The following is a 19814-nucleotide window of genomic DNA, read 5'->3' as shown; positions in this document are numbered from 1 at the left end:
GGGACACATGGATGATAGCTTTGGAGGTGAGGGTTCTGAACGGCTCGTGGAGCACGAAGGACGGCGATGGACAGAGCGCACCACCCTCACCCCCACCTCCCTTGCCATCGGCTTTGCCCTCTTCTTCTTCATTCGTGGTCATCCCTTCGGAAAGGGTAATCTGGTGCCAAACAGCCTGTATCTTTTCTGGAACAACCTCGAGTTTACAGTTAGACTTTACTATTGGTACAGAGGGTGAAGAAAAGCCGACATATTTCATATGTTATCACTTTACTTCAACTATTTGTCAACAGTAACACTGATATAGTCTGCAAATACACAATACATAGAGTGTGGCCTCGCAGGACTGGCGCCGGGTGGCATGCAGTACAACTCGACTTGTCCTGGTCAGAACAACATCCTTTAAACCGCAAGACAGAGAATGCCTCGGGGAGCCTGACTCTGCAGGAAAACCTAAGAATTTAGGGGCGAGCGGGAGCGGGGAGCCTCCCACCAGCCCGGCCTGGACCAAATCGGACACACCCGTGCTGTTTACTTCTCTCCTTCCAGGCAGAGGCCTGGGAGAGAAACATGACACTGATGGGAAGATAAAGGTGGGCAGGTTAAAGTCACACTTCAAAAAAAAAAAAAAAAAAAAAAAAAAAGGCTAAACTCTAGATTGCTGTATTTGCTCTCTGTGGAGATTAACAAAGTGCTCGGTTTGCAGATTTGCTGGTATGGTGACCCCAATGATATGACAAAGGGGTGGGTGGGGAGGGAAATGGGCAGGACCCTGAACCCCCCCGCCCCGCCCCGGTCGGCCCGCCGGGTGAGCTCCCCTTGGTCGTCCTGCCGTCTGGCCACGGCACACCACGCCATCCACGGAGCGCGGAGCCCGGGGCCCGCAGAGTCCCGCACTAGCTTCGCCCTTTCTGAAAGGGCTCTCCACCGGGGCAGGGGCCGTGGGGCAGTCCTCGGGTCCCACGGCTTAGGAGCACAGCACTGGCGGCTGCAGTGGCTCGAAAGGCTGAAACTACAAAGTACGGCCCGTGGGTGACTCAGTCACAGAACCGGACGCATGTGGCGCCCGGCCCCGAAGGAGCGGATGGTGTCACCACAACATGGAAGCGACAAGAGCACAGCTGAGAGTCATGTGATGCCCTGGCAGCTAACTGGACCATGAGAAGGCAGCAGGGGGGAGGGCGTCACTGGCGAGGGCCGGCACTTGTTGGCCGGGGTCAGGGTGGGGGGCCACGGTGATGACGGGGGGGGGGGTTGTGCTAGCACACGGCCACATGAAATCACGATGATCACGGCTACCACTCAGAAAACAAAATGGGAAACACACACACCGCCCTGGGTTGCTACATGCTAGAATCAGCCTTCGGGCTTGCTCTGAGAGGTTCCCGGCAGAAACTCGCTCGGGGGCTGGTGCCTGTTGCGGTTTTGAGACAGGATGAGTAAGTTATGGTGTTGGGGAGACGAGGATGGGAGCTGGCCGTTTTCATGTTGGAGATGAACACTTCTGCCGTGGATGGGTGCCCCCCCCCTCGGAGGGCTCTGAATGAGTGTGCATTAAATCATATGCATACAAAAGAAATATGGATCATGGGAATTCACAGTTATCGCAGCCATTAAAGTGTCTAAGAATCTGTGTCACCAATATCCTCGAACAACCAGTTCCTAACTAGTTGTCCCGAGTTGCTACTGTAGATTTACTGCATTTTTATCTATTTGCTTACCTGAAATAACAGAGTAGTTATAATACTGAGTACTTAGGATAGTTTTCTGTTAATAAAATAAGGATTTATACAAAGCAATATTGGACTTTTTAAACAGTTAGATGCTATGTTACTTGGCACAGTTAGTAATGATTGCGTAAAGATTTTAGCCAGTCCTGGAGGGACTTCTCTTCTTTTTATGAAAATATGGAAGTATCTGAATTTATTCCTAGCATTTACGTTTTTGGTTTACTCTCTCTCACACATTCATGTAAGGTACTGTCTTCCTATCAGGTAAGTGGAGCTCCTCATAAAGTCTATATTGCTAATTTTGTGGACTGAGACGTTTCCTTTCACACACAAATACTACCTATACAGTATATATATATATATATTTATATATTTATATATTTATATTATATAAAGTTTACTTACGTTATTTTCATCAACCATATCAGGTCTACTTAATTTTTTGCCCATTGTCAATAAAAGAGCAATAAATGCAGCAAGTTTGGGTTTTTTTGTTTTGTTTTGTTCTGTCTCTGGTTTTTGTGTCTCGTTTCTTCTTTTCCTAGGCTGGGTTTTCATATGTGTGTACAATTAGGGAGCAGAGCTGAGTGCTGCTTTGGGGTGGGGGGGCATTTCGACATCTATGTGGCCGGTGGCCCCGGTTTCAAGGCTGATGGTGGCTGAGGCCCACCCCGGGGTCGAAGTGGATGGAACCTGGGACGCCCACGCTAAGTGCGATCGGGAGCTCTGTTCCCTACAGCGCAAGCCCCGTGGGCTCAGGGGGCTCCATCCAGGCCACGGGGAATGGGGGGTTGTGGGGGGAGGAGGTGGAAAGAGAAGGGCCCTGGGTCTGGTCTGAGGCGGACCGCCCCTGGGCGTGACTGTGTGGTGTGCACTTGTTCCGCGGAGTCTGGGACCCCGTCCCAGGCTGTCTACACAATTGTGCTGATGCCGCTGGGTTTGGCCTTGCTGCTAGTAGGGGGCGGCGGGGCGGGCGGCTGCCCGTGGTGGTGCACTGCATGGCCCGGGTGGCCCGGGTGGCCGGCATGGGCCGAGGGCAGCGGTGGGTGGCTGTGCACATGGGCCCCATAGGGTGGGTGCCCCCCGTGGGGGCCGTGGTGGTACTGGTGTGCATGCTGGATGTGCTGGGGGGGGTGGTAGTGGTGGTGGTGGTGGTAGGGGGGCGGGTTCTGCTGCATGTGGCAGTACTGGCTGTGGTGCCCGTGCACCGAGGCTGGCAGCGGGCCCTCGACGGGCCCCTGGTGATGGCTGGCCACCACCGTGTGCGGCGGGTGGGGCAGGCCCGGTGGGTGGGGCGGCGGCTGGGGAGGGGCTGAGGGCGGGTGGGCCTGGGGAGGGGGCTTCCCTCTCTTACTCCCAAATAAGGAACCCAGGAGGGAGGATGAGTTAGGCATAGTCTGGTGTGGGCGAGATGGACACTCTCGTGTTGATGTAGGTCTCCGGCGCATGTGAGGACTGCTAATGATGGACCCCTAAAAAGGAAATTCATAGAAATCAAAATTAAAAGATCTTAAAGCACTCATGTCAGAATGATTTTTTTTTTCTTTTTCTTTTTTTGTAATGTAAAAAGTCCACCCACTGACTGCTAGGCCTTAGTTCAACTTACTGGTTGCCGAGGGCAGGGCTGGGTGAGGCTGCATGAGCTTTGCCTCCGCTCATGCTACTACTGGGGGGCCGGCAGGGACTCAGAAGCGGCCTTCCACTGAGAGACATGGGGAGGGCCAGGGCATGAGGGACCCTCCTCCGGTCTGGTCAAAGCAGCAGCAGCAGCACAAGTGTGACTTCTGCTCCCGTCCTGACACGGAAGGCGGCCTGAACTTTTGGATCAGAACGATTGGCCTGGGGGTGCCTGTGAGCAGCATGTGCGGAGTGGAGTGGGGTGGGCTGGTGTGCATGAAGGACCCCGTTCCTGCTGAAACTGCATCCTACGCTCTCCTGGGTCCTCTCCACAGGTGGTGCAAGGGCCAACTTTTCTGCCTGTGTGGGCCCCGAAGTTTCTGGGAAGCTGGTGGTAGGGACAGGAGGGGGGTTTGGGACCCTTGTTCTGGGTGGGGGGGGGGGCTGCCTAGGCATTTCACTGCAGCTACCTACTGCAAACCAAACAAGGAAAAAGAAGGAAACAAAAAGGTCTGCAAGCTGAGGTTAAGATGTGAACAGTAATATAGAGATGGTTGGAAGATGAATGAAATCTCATGAAATCCACACGGAATTTTTCTTGCTCTCACGGCTCTCCTCCCCCGAGCTAGCTAAGCCAAGTCCATGGTGCCCTGACTGCCGACACACAGCAATCGAAACTCCAGGAAGGAAGCGATGGGGATGGCGGAGCATGGAAGTCAAGAGACCGGCAAACCTCCCCCCAGGGCAGCGTGGCTGGAGGGTGCGTGGGCGCCTGGTGGTGGTGCCTCCCCCACAAGGAACAGTGCCGGCAGGCGGGGACCCCGAGGGGGGAGTGCCGGGAAGCCGGGATGTTAACCATGCTCGGAGCCACTGGGGACAGGGTTAAGCGGGAACTAAAACACGGAATCCAGAACCACCCCCCACCAGTCCAGCCCAAACAAGCGGTGAGAGGCACGGGCGATTCTGGGCGGGAGAAGCTGGCATGCACTGAGGCTGAGGCAGGCAGGGGGTGGGGGCGGGCGTGTCTGCGCCTCTGTGCAGTAGGGGGAAGGAAGAGCAAACAAAACAAAACGAAAACAAAAAAAAAAAAGACAACAGATATAAACCAAGGATTGGGGAGGCAACACACGACAGCCAGCTGGACGGAGGCGCTTCCTACTTACTTCCACATTGCTCTCTAGCGATCCCGCACTGCTGCGACGCCCTCGCTTCCCTGCCCAGAACATGCAATACCAGAGGTTAGACACGGACACGAGGCCGGGCCGCCGCCTGCCTGGCCCTGAGCTGCCGCCACCGCCACCGCCACTGCCGGCCAGGGTGAGGGTTGGAGGACAGGCTCTGCCGGGAAGCTGGCGGCAGGGCAGTAGCAAGTTAAAAAAAAAAAGGGGGGGGGGGTGCGTGGGTGTTTAAAGAAAAAAAGGAAATGTTTTTCCAACCAGCCCCAACTTCATGCCCCTTCTGCTTGACTGGCAGTCCGCTGGGGGCAGGGGGTGCCTCCAGGTGGGCCGAGGCACGCGCGCAGCTGGGACCCTAGCCACCTGCCAGGAGGGGACAACCGGACAGGGGCAGCTCCTATGATGGCTCAAAGCAAACAAAACGTGGTCCTGCATAGCCGTGACTTGGCGTGGATTTCATACACGCATGTATATGCATATTCGTTTACATATACATATACATCTGCCCACCTCACAGGCAGGGTGGGCTTGATGGTTAGGAGGAAACTATGCTTGGCGTCCTGTCTTTTCCTCCTGGGAAGCTCAAAGGTGCCCGTGCCTCTGGAGTCTGTTGTTTGGTTTGTGCAGTGCCCTGGCCAGGGGCGGGAGACAGGGGCAGGGCTGCTGGGAGAGCCCAGGGTTGTGCTTCCTGTGAGTCACCCCTCCTCAAATCCCAGGATACTACAAAGCATTCCATCAGCTGTGAGTGCTCCCTGCCAACGGCTTTAAATATCCCCGGCACAGGGTGCATAGCAGGCACTCGATACGCGTTGGCTGTGTCCAAGGAAGGTTGGGTCTCCTTCTTGGTTCTGGAGGCCCAGGGCTCACCCTGGCCTCCCTAGTCCCTCCGGAGGCCATCTCCATGGATTTTGGCAGGACGCTGAGGTTGGCAGGAATGGCTGGGTGCCCAAGCTTTGGGGTCTGGTCTCCAACGGACTCTCAGGAAGGAACAGAGAAGGGCCTCCCACTTGACGTTCTGTAGGCTTCCATCTGTGCAGACCTGGCCATGAGCCAAGCATGTTTGTTCTTGGTCAAGTCCCAGGGCCACGCAGGTCAGGCATCCGCGCCAAGGAGGAGACGGATGCTCTGGTTGGCCCAATTCCTGTGAGCAGGATTCACACTCAGGTCTGCCTGTCCACCTCTGGGGCTGGGAAGATTGGCCATGCTGCCTTCTAAGCTGAACCTAGGCTGAGCCTAGGAGCCTGGAAGATGGAAAGATTGCTACCTGCCTCTCTGTGGCCCACACCCTAGCCATGTGCTGGGTGGAGAGTATGCCTCTGTGGGTCTGTGGCATCCAAGTGTACTGGACCGTGCCTGGGATACAACCTTGATCCTGGGCACACAACAGCAGACTCGGGGCACATCTGGTCCCTTTGCTTTGCCTGCCAACCCCCAAACCTGAGTTCCAGCTGGGAGATTGCTTGACTCTGGGAGTGAGCTCTGAGAGAGCCTCAGAGATCGCTCAGGACAGGGCCACATAGAAGATTAGGGCAAGAGGGTTTTCTACCGGTTTCTGAGGACTGGGGAGAACCAAACAGGACCTGGCCCTTGTTCCTAGCTGGAAAAAATATGAAGGTCACGTATCCTCATCTCCTGGCTGGTGTGAGAAGATGGGCCGACCTTCTTCCCTTCCTGCTTTTTGTCTCAAAACGACAGTCCAGAGACACAGAGCAGGAGGAAGCCCTTTGGCTGGAGAGGTGATTCCACCTGGCGCTCCTTTGATTTTTTACCTTGGTTTCTGCATCTGTGAAATGGGCATGCCCCTGCTTCCGAGTGGGCTGGACATGAGCATCAGACACTCAGGGTATCATGGCACCATGCAGAAATGCAGAGAGTCAGGTCTCTACTGTCTTTGGGATTTTAAAGTCAGCTCTCTGGCCCCTCTAAGCCTAGAGGGCTCCCCTGACTGAAAACCGGGGACAGAGGAAAGCCAGCCTACCCCGACCCCCCTGCCGGTGCCCAGCAATGTCTTCCAGTTGGCCTGCTTCTCCTACTGGGACTCAAGCTGGGCCTGGAGCTAGGTTTGAGGGCTCCATATGGTATCTGGTCTGAAGTAGGACAAAACCCTCCTCTCTTCCTTCTCCTGCCCCCGGTGGGCCAGGCTTCAGGACGGTTTTATCTTGGATGTCTTTGTGTGATGTTAAGTTTCTTGGAATTCACCTTTTCAACTTCCGAATCAGCACGAGATGTGGGGTATCCTTACAGAGCTCTCGGCAGTCCAGTCCCAGAGCCCCTTACTTATAGGCACACCCCACAGACACCTGCTCACTGTAGACCCGGGTTCGGGGGAGTGCACACAGAACACCCCATGTACTCATGGAGGCACTGTGTGCCAGGACAGTGGCTCTCGCCCCTGCATCCACACTATCCCTCACCTGCACTCCAAACTCCAGGTACCCTCCCTCTCTCTGGGGATCTTACAGCAGCCATGGTGAGCCCCACCCCACCTGGTGTCTCTCTTAGAGCCAGATCAGGCCCTGCCAGGCCAATCAGGGCCAGGATCAGGAACCATATCCGGAAGGCGCCCCCAGCATGGCTCTCCACATCCTTCCCCTGCTTCTCAGTGTCAGCACAGGGTACAGCAAGGGCTCTCGACCCAGGGTCTCACCCCACGGCCCTTAACGATGCTGGAGGCTGAGCCGGTGCTGCTTTGGACACTGGCCACCAGGAGCCACCAGCTCTCCCCTGGGAGGGCTGCCTTGGCACAGGACATGGCAGGTCTCCAGCTAAGCCCAGGAGCAATGACAGGGGCAAGTGGGAGACAGCCTCTGGGAGACAGCCTCTTCCTGGAGACTGGTGTTGAGTAGCTTGACCGGGAAGGGGCAGGAGGACGTGGGGCACTTGGCAGGGAGTGTCAACCATGACTTGACTGATCTGGGCCAGGGGCTAAGGCCCAGTCACACCTGTGTCCCTGGTCCTCGTAGGTCCTTGATTTCAGGCTGGCAGGACTCTGAAATGAGCACGGGGTCCCAGGCGAAGGAAGACCCTGTGGAGAGTGTTGGGTGGGGCCTCCCAGCTCAGGCCCCTCCCTCTACTTCTCAGAATGTCAGGGGCTCCTGGAGGTCTCCTCGAGGTCAAGCTATAACTGCCTCTTGGGTCTCCAAGGTCTCCATCTGAGGTGTGTCGTCTCCTGGAATGATGTGTGATCACAGCTACTCTCAAGAGAGGTGCCACGCCAACTGTGAAGTGCTAGCTTGCCTGAGGGGAGGCAGTGCCCCTGACACCTTGCCTCTTCTCCATGAGCTCATCCTGCTGAGGGCCGTGGTGGGTGGAGTGATGCTGCCTCTGGAGAGCGGCACCCCGACCCAGTCCCAGTCCAGGGCATGGAATTCCTTGTCTCCAGGTGCAGAGCCCAGCATTTTCTGGGATGGTTGCCGATCCTGGCCAGCCTCCCTCAGGAGATCCCAAGTGGCCCATTCCTAGTCTGGGGCCATGGCGGCCGCCAGCACTCCGGCACCTCGTGCCTCGCCTTCCCGGCTTCCTGGGTAGTGGGTGCTTTCTTCCCTGGAGACTTTTTTCATTATCTCACGGGAAGACTCTATCCCTAGAGGTTTTCTTAGTTCAGAATGCCTCAGTGACAGTGGCAACAGGAACAATAAACGGAAAGTAGCCAAACCTCAGAGCTCTGTCTGTCCCGTGGCCAGGGGCCTGGGCACGCAGCTCTCCCTGATCCCCAGGAGCTGGAAGAGACGTGGCTGGCCGTGAAGACCATTCTGGCCATGGTGGGAGCCTCAGTTTCAACAGAGCCACAGTCACTTGAGGGACTGCACAAGGCCCCTCAGCCCTCTAGGCACTCCATCAGGGATCAAGAGAGGTAAGTCCTGGCTTACCCACTTACCCACTGCACAAACTCAAACAGAGGCTCCAGCCCCCAGCCTGCAGAGGCCCAGAGCAGTCCGGTATTGTTGAGCTGGGTTTAACAAGCTATAGGGAAAACCAGTGGTTCTCAACCAGGGGCAGTTTTGCCAACAAGGGGTGATTTTTGCCCCCTTCTCCCCAGAGGACACCTGAAAATTTCTGGAGGCATTACTGACTGTTATGACTGGGGGAGGTAGGTTTGGACTTCCGTAGGTAGAGGCCAAGGCCACTGCTAAACATCCCGCAGAGCGCAGGACGGCCCCCCACAGCACCAAATGTCAAGGGTGCTGGGGTTGAGAAACTCTGGGTTAACCCTCATGCTGGCAATGGATTTCTGATTTTTACCATGGGAAAAAAAAAATATGACAAGACAAAAAAAAAAAAAAAAAAAAAAAAAAGCAAAAGAAAAAAGTCCAACTAAAAAAAAAAAAAAAAGAAAAAGAAAGAAAAAAACAACAACAACCCAAATTTCTGGGCAATGGCTAAGCCGCAGGAAGGCAGGACTGCTGGTGGGACAGGGATGGGATGGGGTCCCGGGCAGGCTCTTGTCATGGGGCCCAGAGCTGGCCACCAGGTAGTGCCCAAGGCAGGGTGGGCTGGGTGAGCCCTCGGGATGGGAGGGGGCCGGTTTCGGCCTGACAGGGTCTCTTCCAACAAGCCAGGGCCTATAATCAGGCTCCCAGGAGAAGCTGCCTGGCTAGATGGGACAGGGTAGACTGGGGAACACGGGGATAGGGAGGAAGGCCTGTCACCCACAGCTCCTCTGATAGCGATGCAGGCCAGGCAGGGCTGGAGCAACACTCGCGGGCGGCTGGCCTCAGCTCAGAGGACCTGGCCGGGCGAGGGCTGCCAGCAGAAGCTCCCTGAGGCTCTCTAGGCACACCCCCCACCCTGGGAAATCTGGGAGGCTTAGTGATGCTGCTGGCTTGGGTGTTAAGAGGCTGGCAGCAAATAAACACACACAGAAACGAAGAAACAACAACAAAAACCACAGTCCGCCAGGGCTCTCCCCTGATGTCCCAGGGGCAGCCGTGGCCACCACCTCGGGGCTGGATGGGGGGGGGTCTGGGTTCCCCAGGAAGGGAGACCTGTGTGAGGGAAGCAAGACCAGGGACAGTGGGAGGGGGGCTCCAGACACAGTTTAGAGGGCTTCACTCCATTTCATTCATCAGCATAAAACACAGGGACGCAGCAGCACAGAGGACAAGGGACACATCCATCAGCGGGACCTGGCTCGCTCTGTGTGAGAGCAGTTTCCGGAAAATAAATAAAAGGACAAATGAAACCCCTAGAAGGAGAAAGGGAGAATGGGGGTAACCTCCTGGCTGTTCTGCCTTAACCAGTGGGTCCTGTTTCCAGAGAAGCCGGCTCTGCGTGGTCAGGTGTTGCTACGGTTTGGGGACGTTCACAGGGAAGTGCTCGGTTGGAACCCTGCCACCGCCACTGGCCGCTACCGCAGGCCCTTGCTGGCACATGACGCTTGCCCCAGCGGCCCGGTCTGAGTCCTGTGTGCGCTGGGCTAGGAAGGGGGGGCCACGCCCGGCTCTTACCCGCTTCGGAGAGGTCCCTCAGGGAGCTGCTGAGGGCACTGCGTTTGAGGCCCTCCCCGCCTGCGTAGCTGTCGTCCAGGCAGGCCCGGCTCAGCGTCCCATTGCCCGACTCCTTCTTGAGGCTGGAGCACTGGGACATGCTGGGCCGCACGACGCCCTTTTGCTTCTCAAGCTCCGCTGAAACAGAGGAGGCGAGGGACTGGTGAGAGGGGACAGCCTCGGGGGCAGGCATGGGACCAGGGCCCTCCGGGCAGGCATAGCAACGCACCCTGGGGAGAAGTCAGGGCCCAGGGCTGTCTTGGGAAAGAGAAGGTATGAATGCCGCCTTTCACAAAAGGGAGCTGGAAAGGAGGCTGGAGGGGCACGGGCCTTGGGGTCTGCAGGAAAGACAGTCACTTTGCAGGCCTCAGGGCAGACGAGGAGACGGGCCTGGTCTGAGGAAAACCAAGGGGTAACCCAGCCTGGCTCGGGAGGGGGGGGCCAAAGGTGGAGATAGCCATGTGCCTCTAGGGATCGAGGCTTGGAGTCAGGAAAGGAAAGGATTATAATCTGCTCTGCTGGAACCCAGGGGATAGGCTTGGCTCTGACCCCATTGGTCAGTTGGGCCCTGACGTGGAAGACAAATAATCACCACACCAAAGTGCAGAGAGCTCAGCTCCGGAATGCTGGGAAAGCTGGTCTTGTGGGATGACCGGGGAACCGGGGCCCTCGAGGGACATGCTGTGTGGTCCCACCAGCAGGATGGGCCTGGGCCACTGAAGCCCCGGCTCTCACAGGGAGGCCTCTGCCGCCCTGCCCGCCATGCAGCCTCCTCTGGCTTCAGGCAGGTGGGCTGTCCTGTCATAGGGCTGTGGGAAGGACGGGCGAGACCTCCCAGATAAGCCGGGGCTGCTGGCTGTCCCTCTCCAGGGGGCCCGCAACTTACACTCTATCCTGTGCTTCTCCATCTCCTGCACTTCGGCAATGGACTCCCGCAGGTCATCAGTGAACTTCTTCCGGTCTTGAGGATTGGGCGCATTGAAGTTTATTAACACTTTGATGTCTGCCCCGGGGACAGCAGATGTGAGCCGGATGCCATTGGGGTAGTCTGCAAAGGAGGAGGAGAGGAGAAGAACCCATGGGTCCCTGTGTGATCTCTGCAATCTCTCTCCCGGTCAAGAAAATACTAAGAAGTCCAAGAGCCAGGCTTTCAGCGGACATGTCCAGCCGGGAAGGAAAGGCATCCGCAGAGCAGACCACAGGGACTGCCAGGAAATCCCCATCTCCCGACTTGGGTCCCTGTTGTTCCATCTGTAAGTCAGGGTCAGATCTGGCTGATCTAGGCAGAAGCCACAGCCCCCATTCTTCCTCAGCCTGAAGGTCATGGAGCCTGGACCCTTCAATTCAAGGTCCCTGGTCACTGCCTGCAGCTTGAGAGAGTGGCCAGGGCTGGAGTCCAGGGGGAGTGAGAGGTAGTGTCCTGTGCTGGGTGGGGAGTCTTATCTGGTCACCTTGGACAATTCTCAGGGTACGCTGAGCTCTGTTCTCTGCCAAATGGCCTCCAGACCCTCGTTCCCTTGCATGCATCATGGGCGTTCTATGCTCAAGGCACTACGCCAAGGGCAGCATCTTTCTGCTCAGACCTGCCTGGTGCCACTTCTGAGCTCATGGGGTCCCTGTGGCTTTGGCCCCCGGCAGCGCCTCTCTCTTCAATGGGTGTCTGTAGGCTCTTGGCTCAAATACCAATCCCACTCTTGCTCAGACCTCGGTCAACGCTGGGAACTCAAACACCTAGAGGTCCAAACATGTTCCCTAAATGTAGGAAGCAGACCCCACGAGACCTCAGTGCGACAGAGCGAGTGCGGAGAGGGGCATGCAGCCCAAGACCACCACACGGGAATGCGGGCCTAGCAATGCCAAATCCCAGTTCTTAAGAGAAGTCGACAGTAACCACAAGTTTCGTATGAAGATTTCAATTTCACCTCAACAAATTAAAAAATAAATGTATAAATGGGATATAACATAACTGACCTGGGACTGACCCATGGCTACCACTCTGAGATCCATGGTATGTATGAAGTCATGTCCCGTAGAAATGCCAGTGTCAGCTCTGGGGCTCCTGCCAGTGCCTTGTGTCCAGGGATGAGGGCTGAGCCCTGGGAATCTAAAAATGATCATGGGGCAGCTTCTGCCTGAGGATTCAGTCTGGTGGGGCCACTGCTGTGAGCATCATGGCCACTGCCATTCCTTCCAAGCGGGGGCCTGCTCCTCAGGAGGATGTGGGATCCTCCCTGGGGCTGCCTGGTGAAAACCGGGGCAAGGCAGGGTTCCTGGCCTGGGACGTGGCAGAGCAGGAGGTAGGGAGATGGTACGGTCGGCGTCCTGGGCTCTTCGGGGACACAGTGGGCGCCAGTTCCATTTAGGACAGAGAAGGGGTAAAGAGCCCCAAATGTAAGCCCTCAGGCCCCAGGGTTTGGGATGGCCCAGCCTCAAGTCCCTGGAACTTTCTTAACCTGCAGATGGACAGCTGATCAGATAGATGGTGGCTTGGTGACCTGTCCGAGAGGATGAGGGCTTCCCTGATGCTGGAGACACCACGACACTCCACAGGTGCAGGCAGCAGGACCCAGCCCCTACCCCTCATCTCAGGAGGCCTGGCTCAGCCTGCAGTTCAGGGACCTCCAACAAGGACGGGATGAAGAGGGAGAGAGGAAGAGGGAAGGGCTTGAGTAATGGAGAAGGATGAGATCAAAAGAAGAAGTCAGGAGTGTCAGCTCCCCGCCAAACTCCCTAGGCCCCACAGACCACTCATACCCAGAGGAGACTTTCCAACAGCAGCTAAGCGTAAATTCCGTTTCAGGAGCTGTTCTAAGTATTTCATGTGCATGCACTCAGCTAAATCTATGAGCTATCAGCCCATTTTATAGACAAAGGGAATGGAGCCCAGAGAGGTTACGTGAGCCGGGCCACAGAGCCGCTTAGAGCGAGAGCAGCGCTGGCTCCCAGGCTCTCCACCCGGGGCTGAAATCATCTCCTCTACCTCCCCTCAGGCATGACCTCAATCTATTAGTTCACTTACGCTGGTATATCACCTATGCCGTTTAACTTGAGGTTTTCCCCTGCAACATTTTATTGATGTAAATGCACTCTGCTCTAAATTAAGAAATCTCACCAGCCGTAAGCAGAAAGAACAGGAAAAGTAAATGTGATAACCACTGTGTACGATGTCACTAAATTCTTCCCCGTTACTGTTGCTTATCAGACCCCTGGCCTATACGCTGCTCTCCGCAGGTGACACAGGCCTGAGAGCATGCGCAGGAGAGCTACCCTGGGGTTTTGTCCTCGGGGAACCAGGCAGAAGGGGAGATCACTGGGGAGCGCTGTGCTTCCTGATGACAGGGTGAGAGCTGTGATGCCGTCTCCCGCCCCACAGTGCTGTGGCCACGCGTGGACGAGCACTCCAGGCCACATGCTCGTGGCCTGGCCGTGGCAGGCCTCCCCTCCCCGCACATACTTACACTGGTTCTCGAAGAGCAAGACCTGCATGCCGTACAGGGAGAAGGACTGTCGGAAGCTGTAGGTCACGGAATTCTTCTTTTTCTGGAAGATCTTGGTAACCTGCGGAGATCCGGAGACAGAGGCTAAGTCCCATCACCTGCCCAGGCGCAGCTCTGGGAGCTGGGGATTCGAAGTGGGCCTAATGTCAGAACCCCTTCAGCTATTCCGTGGTCAGAGCGGCCTCTGGGGCAGGAAAGGGCTGCGCACTCATGCATATCCTGACATGAGTGCTGGCTTCTGTTGCTACAAGTCCCAGGTGTCATGCTGGCTGGGAATGACGCCCGTCAGGCTAGCACAGAGGTGACAGGCACGGCATCCCCCAGGACCCTAAAGGTGCCAGGCCAGATGCTTAGGCCCAGGACCCCTCCTGAGTGCTCTGTCTGCAAGATTAATTTTGGGGGAGAAAACGGAGGCTCAGAAGTCTGAAGGAGGGGCGCCTGGGTGGCTCAGAGGGTTAAAGCCTCTGCCTTCGGCTCAGGTCATGATCTCAGGGTCCTGGGATGGAGCCCCGCATTGGGCTCTCTGCTCAGCGGGGAACCTGCTTCCTCCTCTCTCTATCTGCCTGCTTCTCTGCCTGCTTGTGATCTCTTCTTTTTTTTTTATTTAAAAATAAATAAAATCTTAAAAAAAAAAAAAAAAGAAGTCTGAAGGAACTTGCTTGAGGTCAGGGACTCTTAACAAAGGATCTGAAACCCACAGGTCTGGATTCTAACCTCGGTAATCAGAGAGGACCAGCTGGGTCTCAGGCAGGTAGGGATATGGGGCAAGGGCCTCTAGCGAGAAACCTGTGGCATGGGAGAGACAGAGACCCAAAGGATAGGTTCGCCCTGCTACCTGCAGGGGCATCTTTATCCCCAGTGGCTAGCACCCATGCCACCTTTTTTTCCAGGCAGGAGTGCCTCAGTTTCCCTTTGGGGAATCTCCTTTCTGCCACATTTAGTCCGGTGGTCCTGGGGCTGGGCAGTGACCCAGGCTTAGCCAGTAAGACAGCACTGCCCCTGCCTGGAGCCCGGGAGTGGCTCGGGCACAGGCCCGGGAAGCAATGAGACCTTGGCCTGGACTCTTACGAAGAGAATCCCACTGGTGGCCAGGGATGCCAGGGAGGCCCCAGGGGCGGGGCAGGATGAAGCCTGCAGCTGCCAAGGCTGACACTCCCTTCTTGGACAGAGGCTGCCTGAGGAGGAAGCCTGCACAGCTGAGAGACAGCCCGACAAGGAGTCCTGCTGACACAGTTTGAGCCTCTGGGAATAGTTGGGGCTGAAGGCCCAGAGACTCCTCTGGGCTTTTTCAGAAGCCAACGAAGCCCTGTGTTCATTGGCAGAGCCATGAGTTAGACTCTGCCTCTGTGAACCCAAAGACCGTGGGGCTAACTCCATCCCTGCCACCCACACCCCACCCCCGAGTGTGCCTCTTCCAGAGATGCGGCCAGACGGAGACCACAGCTGCAGGTCAAGTGTGCCCTGAGTCTCAGTCCCAGCCACGGCCCACTGTGGGGAACCACGTACCACCAGGAGGTCGTTAAACAGGAAGATTTCTCGCTGGTGCAGTCCGAGTTTCTGAGGCTTATTTGGGTCTGGAACCTCAAAGAGCCGGCAGTAGCAGACCAGCCTCCGATGGGGCAGAGAGAGCACCTGTGTGGGGAGGGAAGCCCTGCCGTCAGCCCCCTGCCCCTCGGCAGGAACCCGGGCAGCACACTTGAAACCCAGCCTGTGCGCCTGGCATCTGAAAATGCCCTCTCCCACCAACCGTGCATAACAGAACAGACACGTTTGGCCTCCTAGCAATTCTCCCCCACTCTTCCTCAGGAGCTCTCCTGAAGGGCTGTGGAAAGCGCCCCTGCTTCTAGTGATACCTCCTTTCCTTTCCTTCAGGCAGGTCCCAGACTTCTTAAAGCATCACGCTCAAGTCGTAGTCCCCTCCTCCCCCCAGTGAGAAATTCACCATCCCTGAGTCCCCAAAAAGTGCCTGTCACAGACATAAGCCCGTAAGTCTCTGTAAAGTTCTCTCCAGAGAGTGTCTACTCTAGAGGGGGAAACTGAGGCACAGAGAGGTTGGGCAGCTTGCCTCAGCCACACAGCTGGGAAGGCACAGAGCCAGGAGCAGCTTCCGGGCCCCTTCTAGAGAATCCTCATGGTTCTGATGCCTGAAAAGCCCTGTCCCAAATCCTGAGCCAGCTGCCAGAGCTCTGTGGGGCCTGGCCTGGGCCTCTGCTCTGAACATGGCTACTATGGGTTCATGTGCATCCCCGCCCTGCTGAAGCCCAGAGTACTCTCAAGGCCAGGGGCAACTTGTATGGTGTCTAAGGGCTGTGGTGACAAGCCGTCTGGGACGCCCAGTCACGGCTCTGAGGGTCCCCCAGCTCACGCAAGAGACAGTAAGTTAGAAAAGGGCTGGGATGTGCTGGGTATTGTCATGGCAGGCAAGGAGGGTCCACTCTGCTAACAGATGCCCTGGGGCAGGGATGCCCGAGCTCATCTCACCCCTCGTTTACCAGTTTCTAAACCCAGTCAGGACAGGGATCCCTTTCCCCAGTCCTTGAACGGGGAGGGGACACATGGCCCAGGCTGGTGTGCTCAGGGAGTGGCCCTGCTCAGAGCAAAAGTGTGAAGAGGAGAGGATGGTGGGAGGTGGGGCTGGAGAGGTGGGTGAGGATTGGTCAGTATCCAGTGGACCCTCTCTGGGGGAAGCTGGCAAGAGCGGGGAGAGGACAGTTTTGTGATACTGACTCCCGCAGCCCGGGGCTGCCTGCTGAGAGGGAGAGACAGACACGTAAGGCATGTGCCATGTGCCTGCCAGGCTGGTGTGTCTCCAGGTGCTCCTGTGGTGAGCAGGCACACTTGCTCCAGGCCATGGCAGTGGAGTATCAGGGGTCAGAGCATGGGTGGGGTGGTAAGGGTCGTCTGTTTCAGGCACAGTGCCTCTGGGTCTGGGGATAAGCCTTGGCTTTAGAGCTCTGCCTGCAGGAGAGGGAAGGAGACTATGTGCTCTGGCCTGCTGGCCCAACCCTCCCCCTGGGCCCGCAGTCTCTGGGCCTGCAAAGATTCAAGGCTGGGATCATTATGCAAATCAAATTTCTCATCGCTCCAGAAATTAATTCAAGCAGTTAGAATTGTGGATCTGGGAGCCAGGAGATTGCAATGATCTGAACAAAGGACACGGGGCCCAACCCCACGGCGGGCTATCAGCCAGAATATAAAAGCAAAAGGATACTCACACAGCCAAGCCCGTGATGCAGGGATCCAATCTAAGCAGGAAACATGAAACAAAGAAAAAAAGACACCAATGATTGAAGAAATGCACCTGGGCCTGGAGAGAGCTAACAGGACGACATCCAAGTAGGTCAGCACCCCTCCTGTGGCTCCCACATCCTCTGTCCTCTGTCCAGACATGCCCCACACAGTAGCTGGGGAGACCTTCTCGCTGCCAGAACCCTAAGGCAGCAATGAAGGCATTCCTGGGCCACCAAGGGACCACCGCACGACTCTGGCTGTTGGTTTCTTAAGAGCCACAGGCTCTTTTTTAAACAGAATCCAGAACCAATGGCTGTTACTCCCAATAGCAGGAGCCACCCTACACCTGCAGTAATTCCCCCTAAGGCGCTGGGTTCCAAATGGCATCAGGGCCGCTGTCCAAAGCCGCAGCCAGTGAGGTGGGCCTGGGGTCACATGAAGCAGGGGTGGGTGGGAGTGGGGGAGCCAGGGACACTGGGTCACCACATACCGGCTTCTTCCCCACGATGAGCTTCTCCACCTTCTGCACCTGGGACACATGGTCCTCATTGGTCTTCAGCTCCCGCTTGCGAATGCGCTCGTAGATCCCGATCAGCATCTCCCGGGGAATGTCCTCACCATCGTCCACACCTGGGTGGGAGAGCAGCCGCCAGGTGTCAGCGAAGGCCGGGGCCTAGGTGGCGGGGGCACCCCTCTGCTTCGGGCCCCAGGCTCACCCCTCATTTACCAGTTTCTTTCTTTTTTTTTTTTTTTTAAAGATTTTATTTACTTATTTGACAGAGAGAAATCACAAGCAGGCAGAGGCAGGCAGAGAGAGAGGAAGGGAAGCAGGCTTCCTGCTGAGCAGAGAGCCCAACGCGGGGCTCGATCCCAGGACCCCGAGATCATGACCCGAGCCGAAGGCAGCGGCTCAACCAACTGAGCCACCCAGGCGCCCCCATTTACCAGTTTCTAAACCCAATCAGAAGAGTGATCCCTTTCCCCAGTCCTCAGCAGAACTAAAGGCTCTCTGGACCCACAGCCTCGAACATCTTCAGTCCATTACAAAGTGTCTCAGAATCCTTCCACCAGGACCAAGCCAGCACAGCCAGGCTCCAAGGCTTTATGAATATCAGCTTGGTAACAGGCCTAGGCTCAAGTTCCTGCTTGGTTCCCAAGTTCCTGACAAGCCACATGACTGAGTCCCTGAGCTGGGGGTCCTGTTTCAAGTGGGCCACCGAGAGCACTGGTGGCTTCCCAGAGATCTTGTGAGGAGGCCAGAGCAGCCCTGGTATTTCCCAGAAAGTGCAAATTCCGTGCACCTGCTGCTAGCTGTCATCCCATGTCACATGGCACAGAAGCTGGAGGCCTGGCCTTGAACCTGAGTTGTTCTGACAACAGGCACGTACCCTTTCTGCTAAATCCTGAAAAACTGCTGTGAGGAGAACAGCCCCACTCAGGAGAGAAACCCAAACCCACACCAGTCCTCAGACTGCAGGCTGGTGAAAATCCGGGGGTTTGGTATCGGACACTGTTGGTGAAGTTGTGGGAAGGGGCCTCACACACTGCGGGTGGGACGGGGGCCTGGTTCCGCCCCTGCCCTGGACCACTTGCCACTGGCTATCACAGTTATAAACTCAAAACCCTCCGGGCCACTGATTGCATTTGGGGGAATTTATCCCGTGGGACAGGCTCCACAGACAAGGTGACTCATTGGAGCATGGTTTCCAAATAGTTGAAGACCGGAATTCACCCATTTACCCATTCACAGGAGACCAGTTAAGCCATCACCACACAGGAGGGCAATGGAATATCACACACCTGCCAGGAAAATGAGCAAGGCCATAGGGAACCGACGTGGAAACGTTCTCTGAGATTTGTTAAATGAGAAAAGCAAGGTGCCAAAGGGACGAGGGTAAAACCAGTCGTGCACGTTGGTACGTGTGTGAGCAGGGAAGCTGCAGGCAGTACATCAGGGACTGAACAACCTGGGTGCACAGGGAGGGATGGGAGGGGCTCCGCCACAGACCTTTCCTACTTTTTTTTTAAACAGACTGTTTATTTATTTATTTTTATTTTTAAACATTTTATTTATTTATTTGAGAGAGAGAGAGAGAGAGACAGTGAGAGAGAGCATGAGCGAGGAGAAGGTCAGAGGGAGAAGCAGACTCCCGGTGGAGCTGGGAGCCTGATGCAGGACTCAATCCCGGGACTCCAGGATCATGACCTGAGCCGAAGGCAGTCGCTTAACCAACTGAGCCACCCAGGCGCCCCAGACTGTTTTTTTAGAACTGTTTTTTGTTTTGTGTGTGTTTTTAAAAGATTTTATTTATTAGTCAGAGAGACAGAGTACTCGTACAAGCAAGGGGAGGGGCAGAGGGAGAAGCAGGCTTCCTGCTGAGCAGGGAGCCGGATATCCCAGGAGCCTGGGATTATGAGCGAAGCCGAAGGAGACACTTAACCAACTGAGCCACCCCGGTGTCTCTAGAACTGATTTTTAGAGCAGTTAAGTTGACAGCAAAATTGAGGGGAAAGCACAGGGATTTCCCTACAACTCCTGCCCTCCCAGCCACGGATCTTTTACATCTCCATAGTTTTGCCTTTTCTGGAATGTCACATAGCTGAAATCCTATGGTATGGGGCCTTTTCAGACTGGTTTCTGTCCCTCAGTAATAGGCCTTTAAGGTTCCTCCAGGTGTTCTCATGGCTGCATAGCTCATTTCTTTTTATTTCTTTTTTAATTTTTTTTTATTTTTAAAGATTTATTTATTTGACAGAGAGAGAGAGATCACAAGTAGGCAGAGAGGCAGGCAGAGAGAGAGAGAGGGAAGCAGGCTCCCCGCTGAGCAGAGAGCCCGATGCGGGGCTCCATCCCAGGACCCTGACATCATGACCTGAGCTGAAGGCAGAGGCTTAACCCACTGAGCCACCCAGGCGCCCCAGCTCATTTCTTTTTAGCACTGAATGATATTCCATTGTCTGGATGAACCACAGGTTACCCATCCGTTCACCTACCAGAGGACATCTTGGTTGCCTCCAAGTCTTGGCAGCTGTGAATAAAGCTGCTGTAAATATCCATGTGCAGAATTTTGTGTGGAC

General features: G+C 55.8%; 1 protein-coding gene across 4 annotated transcripts in view; it reads right to left on the bottom strand.

Annotated features, from left to right (window-relative positions):
* Positions 1-251: 251 nt before the first annotated feature.
* Positions 252-19814, bottom strand: part of LOC111159140 (IQ motif and Sec7 domain 1) — a 119564-nt gene continuing 100001 nt past the window's right edge. For 2 of the 4 annotated variants that reach the window (XM_022521566.1, XM_022521567.1), the window contains exons 7-14: positions 17227-17366; positions 16721-16750; positions 15012-15137; positions 13467-13566; positions 10895-11056; positions 9970-10146; positions 4511-4560; positions 252-3202 (exon numbers count right to left, since the gene is read on the bottom strand). In XM_022521566.1, the coding sequence (XP_022377274.1) occupies positions 2642-3202; positions 4511-4560; positions 9970-10146; positions 10895-11056; positions 13467-13566; positions 15012-15137; positions 16721-16750; positions 17227-17366 (1346 nt within the window). In that variant the 3' untranslated portion in view covers positions 252-2641. The remainder of the gene's footprint in view (positions 3203-4510; positions 4561-9969; positions 10147-10894; positions 11057-13466; positions 13567-15011; positions 15138-16720; positions 16751-17226; positions 17367-19814) is intronic. The other 2 variants (XM_022521568.1, XM_022521569.1) reach the window with 2 other exon arrangements.

Source organism: Enhydra lutris, unplaced genomic scaffold (assembly GCF_002288905.1).
Source record: "Enhydra lutris kenyoni isolate GAN:26980312 unplaced genomic scaffold, ASM228890v2 scaffoldscaffold66, whole genome shotgun sequence".
In the NCBI taxonomy this organism is placed as follows: Eukaryota; Metazoa; Chordata; class Mammalia; order Carnivora; family Mustelidae; genus Enhydra; species Enhydra lutris.
Note: the sequence above shows the minus strand (reverse complement) of the source record. Positions and strands in the feature narration are given on the sequence as shown.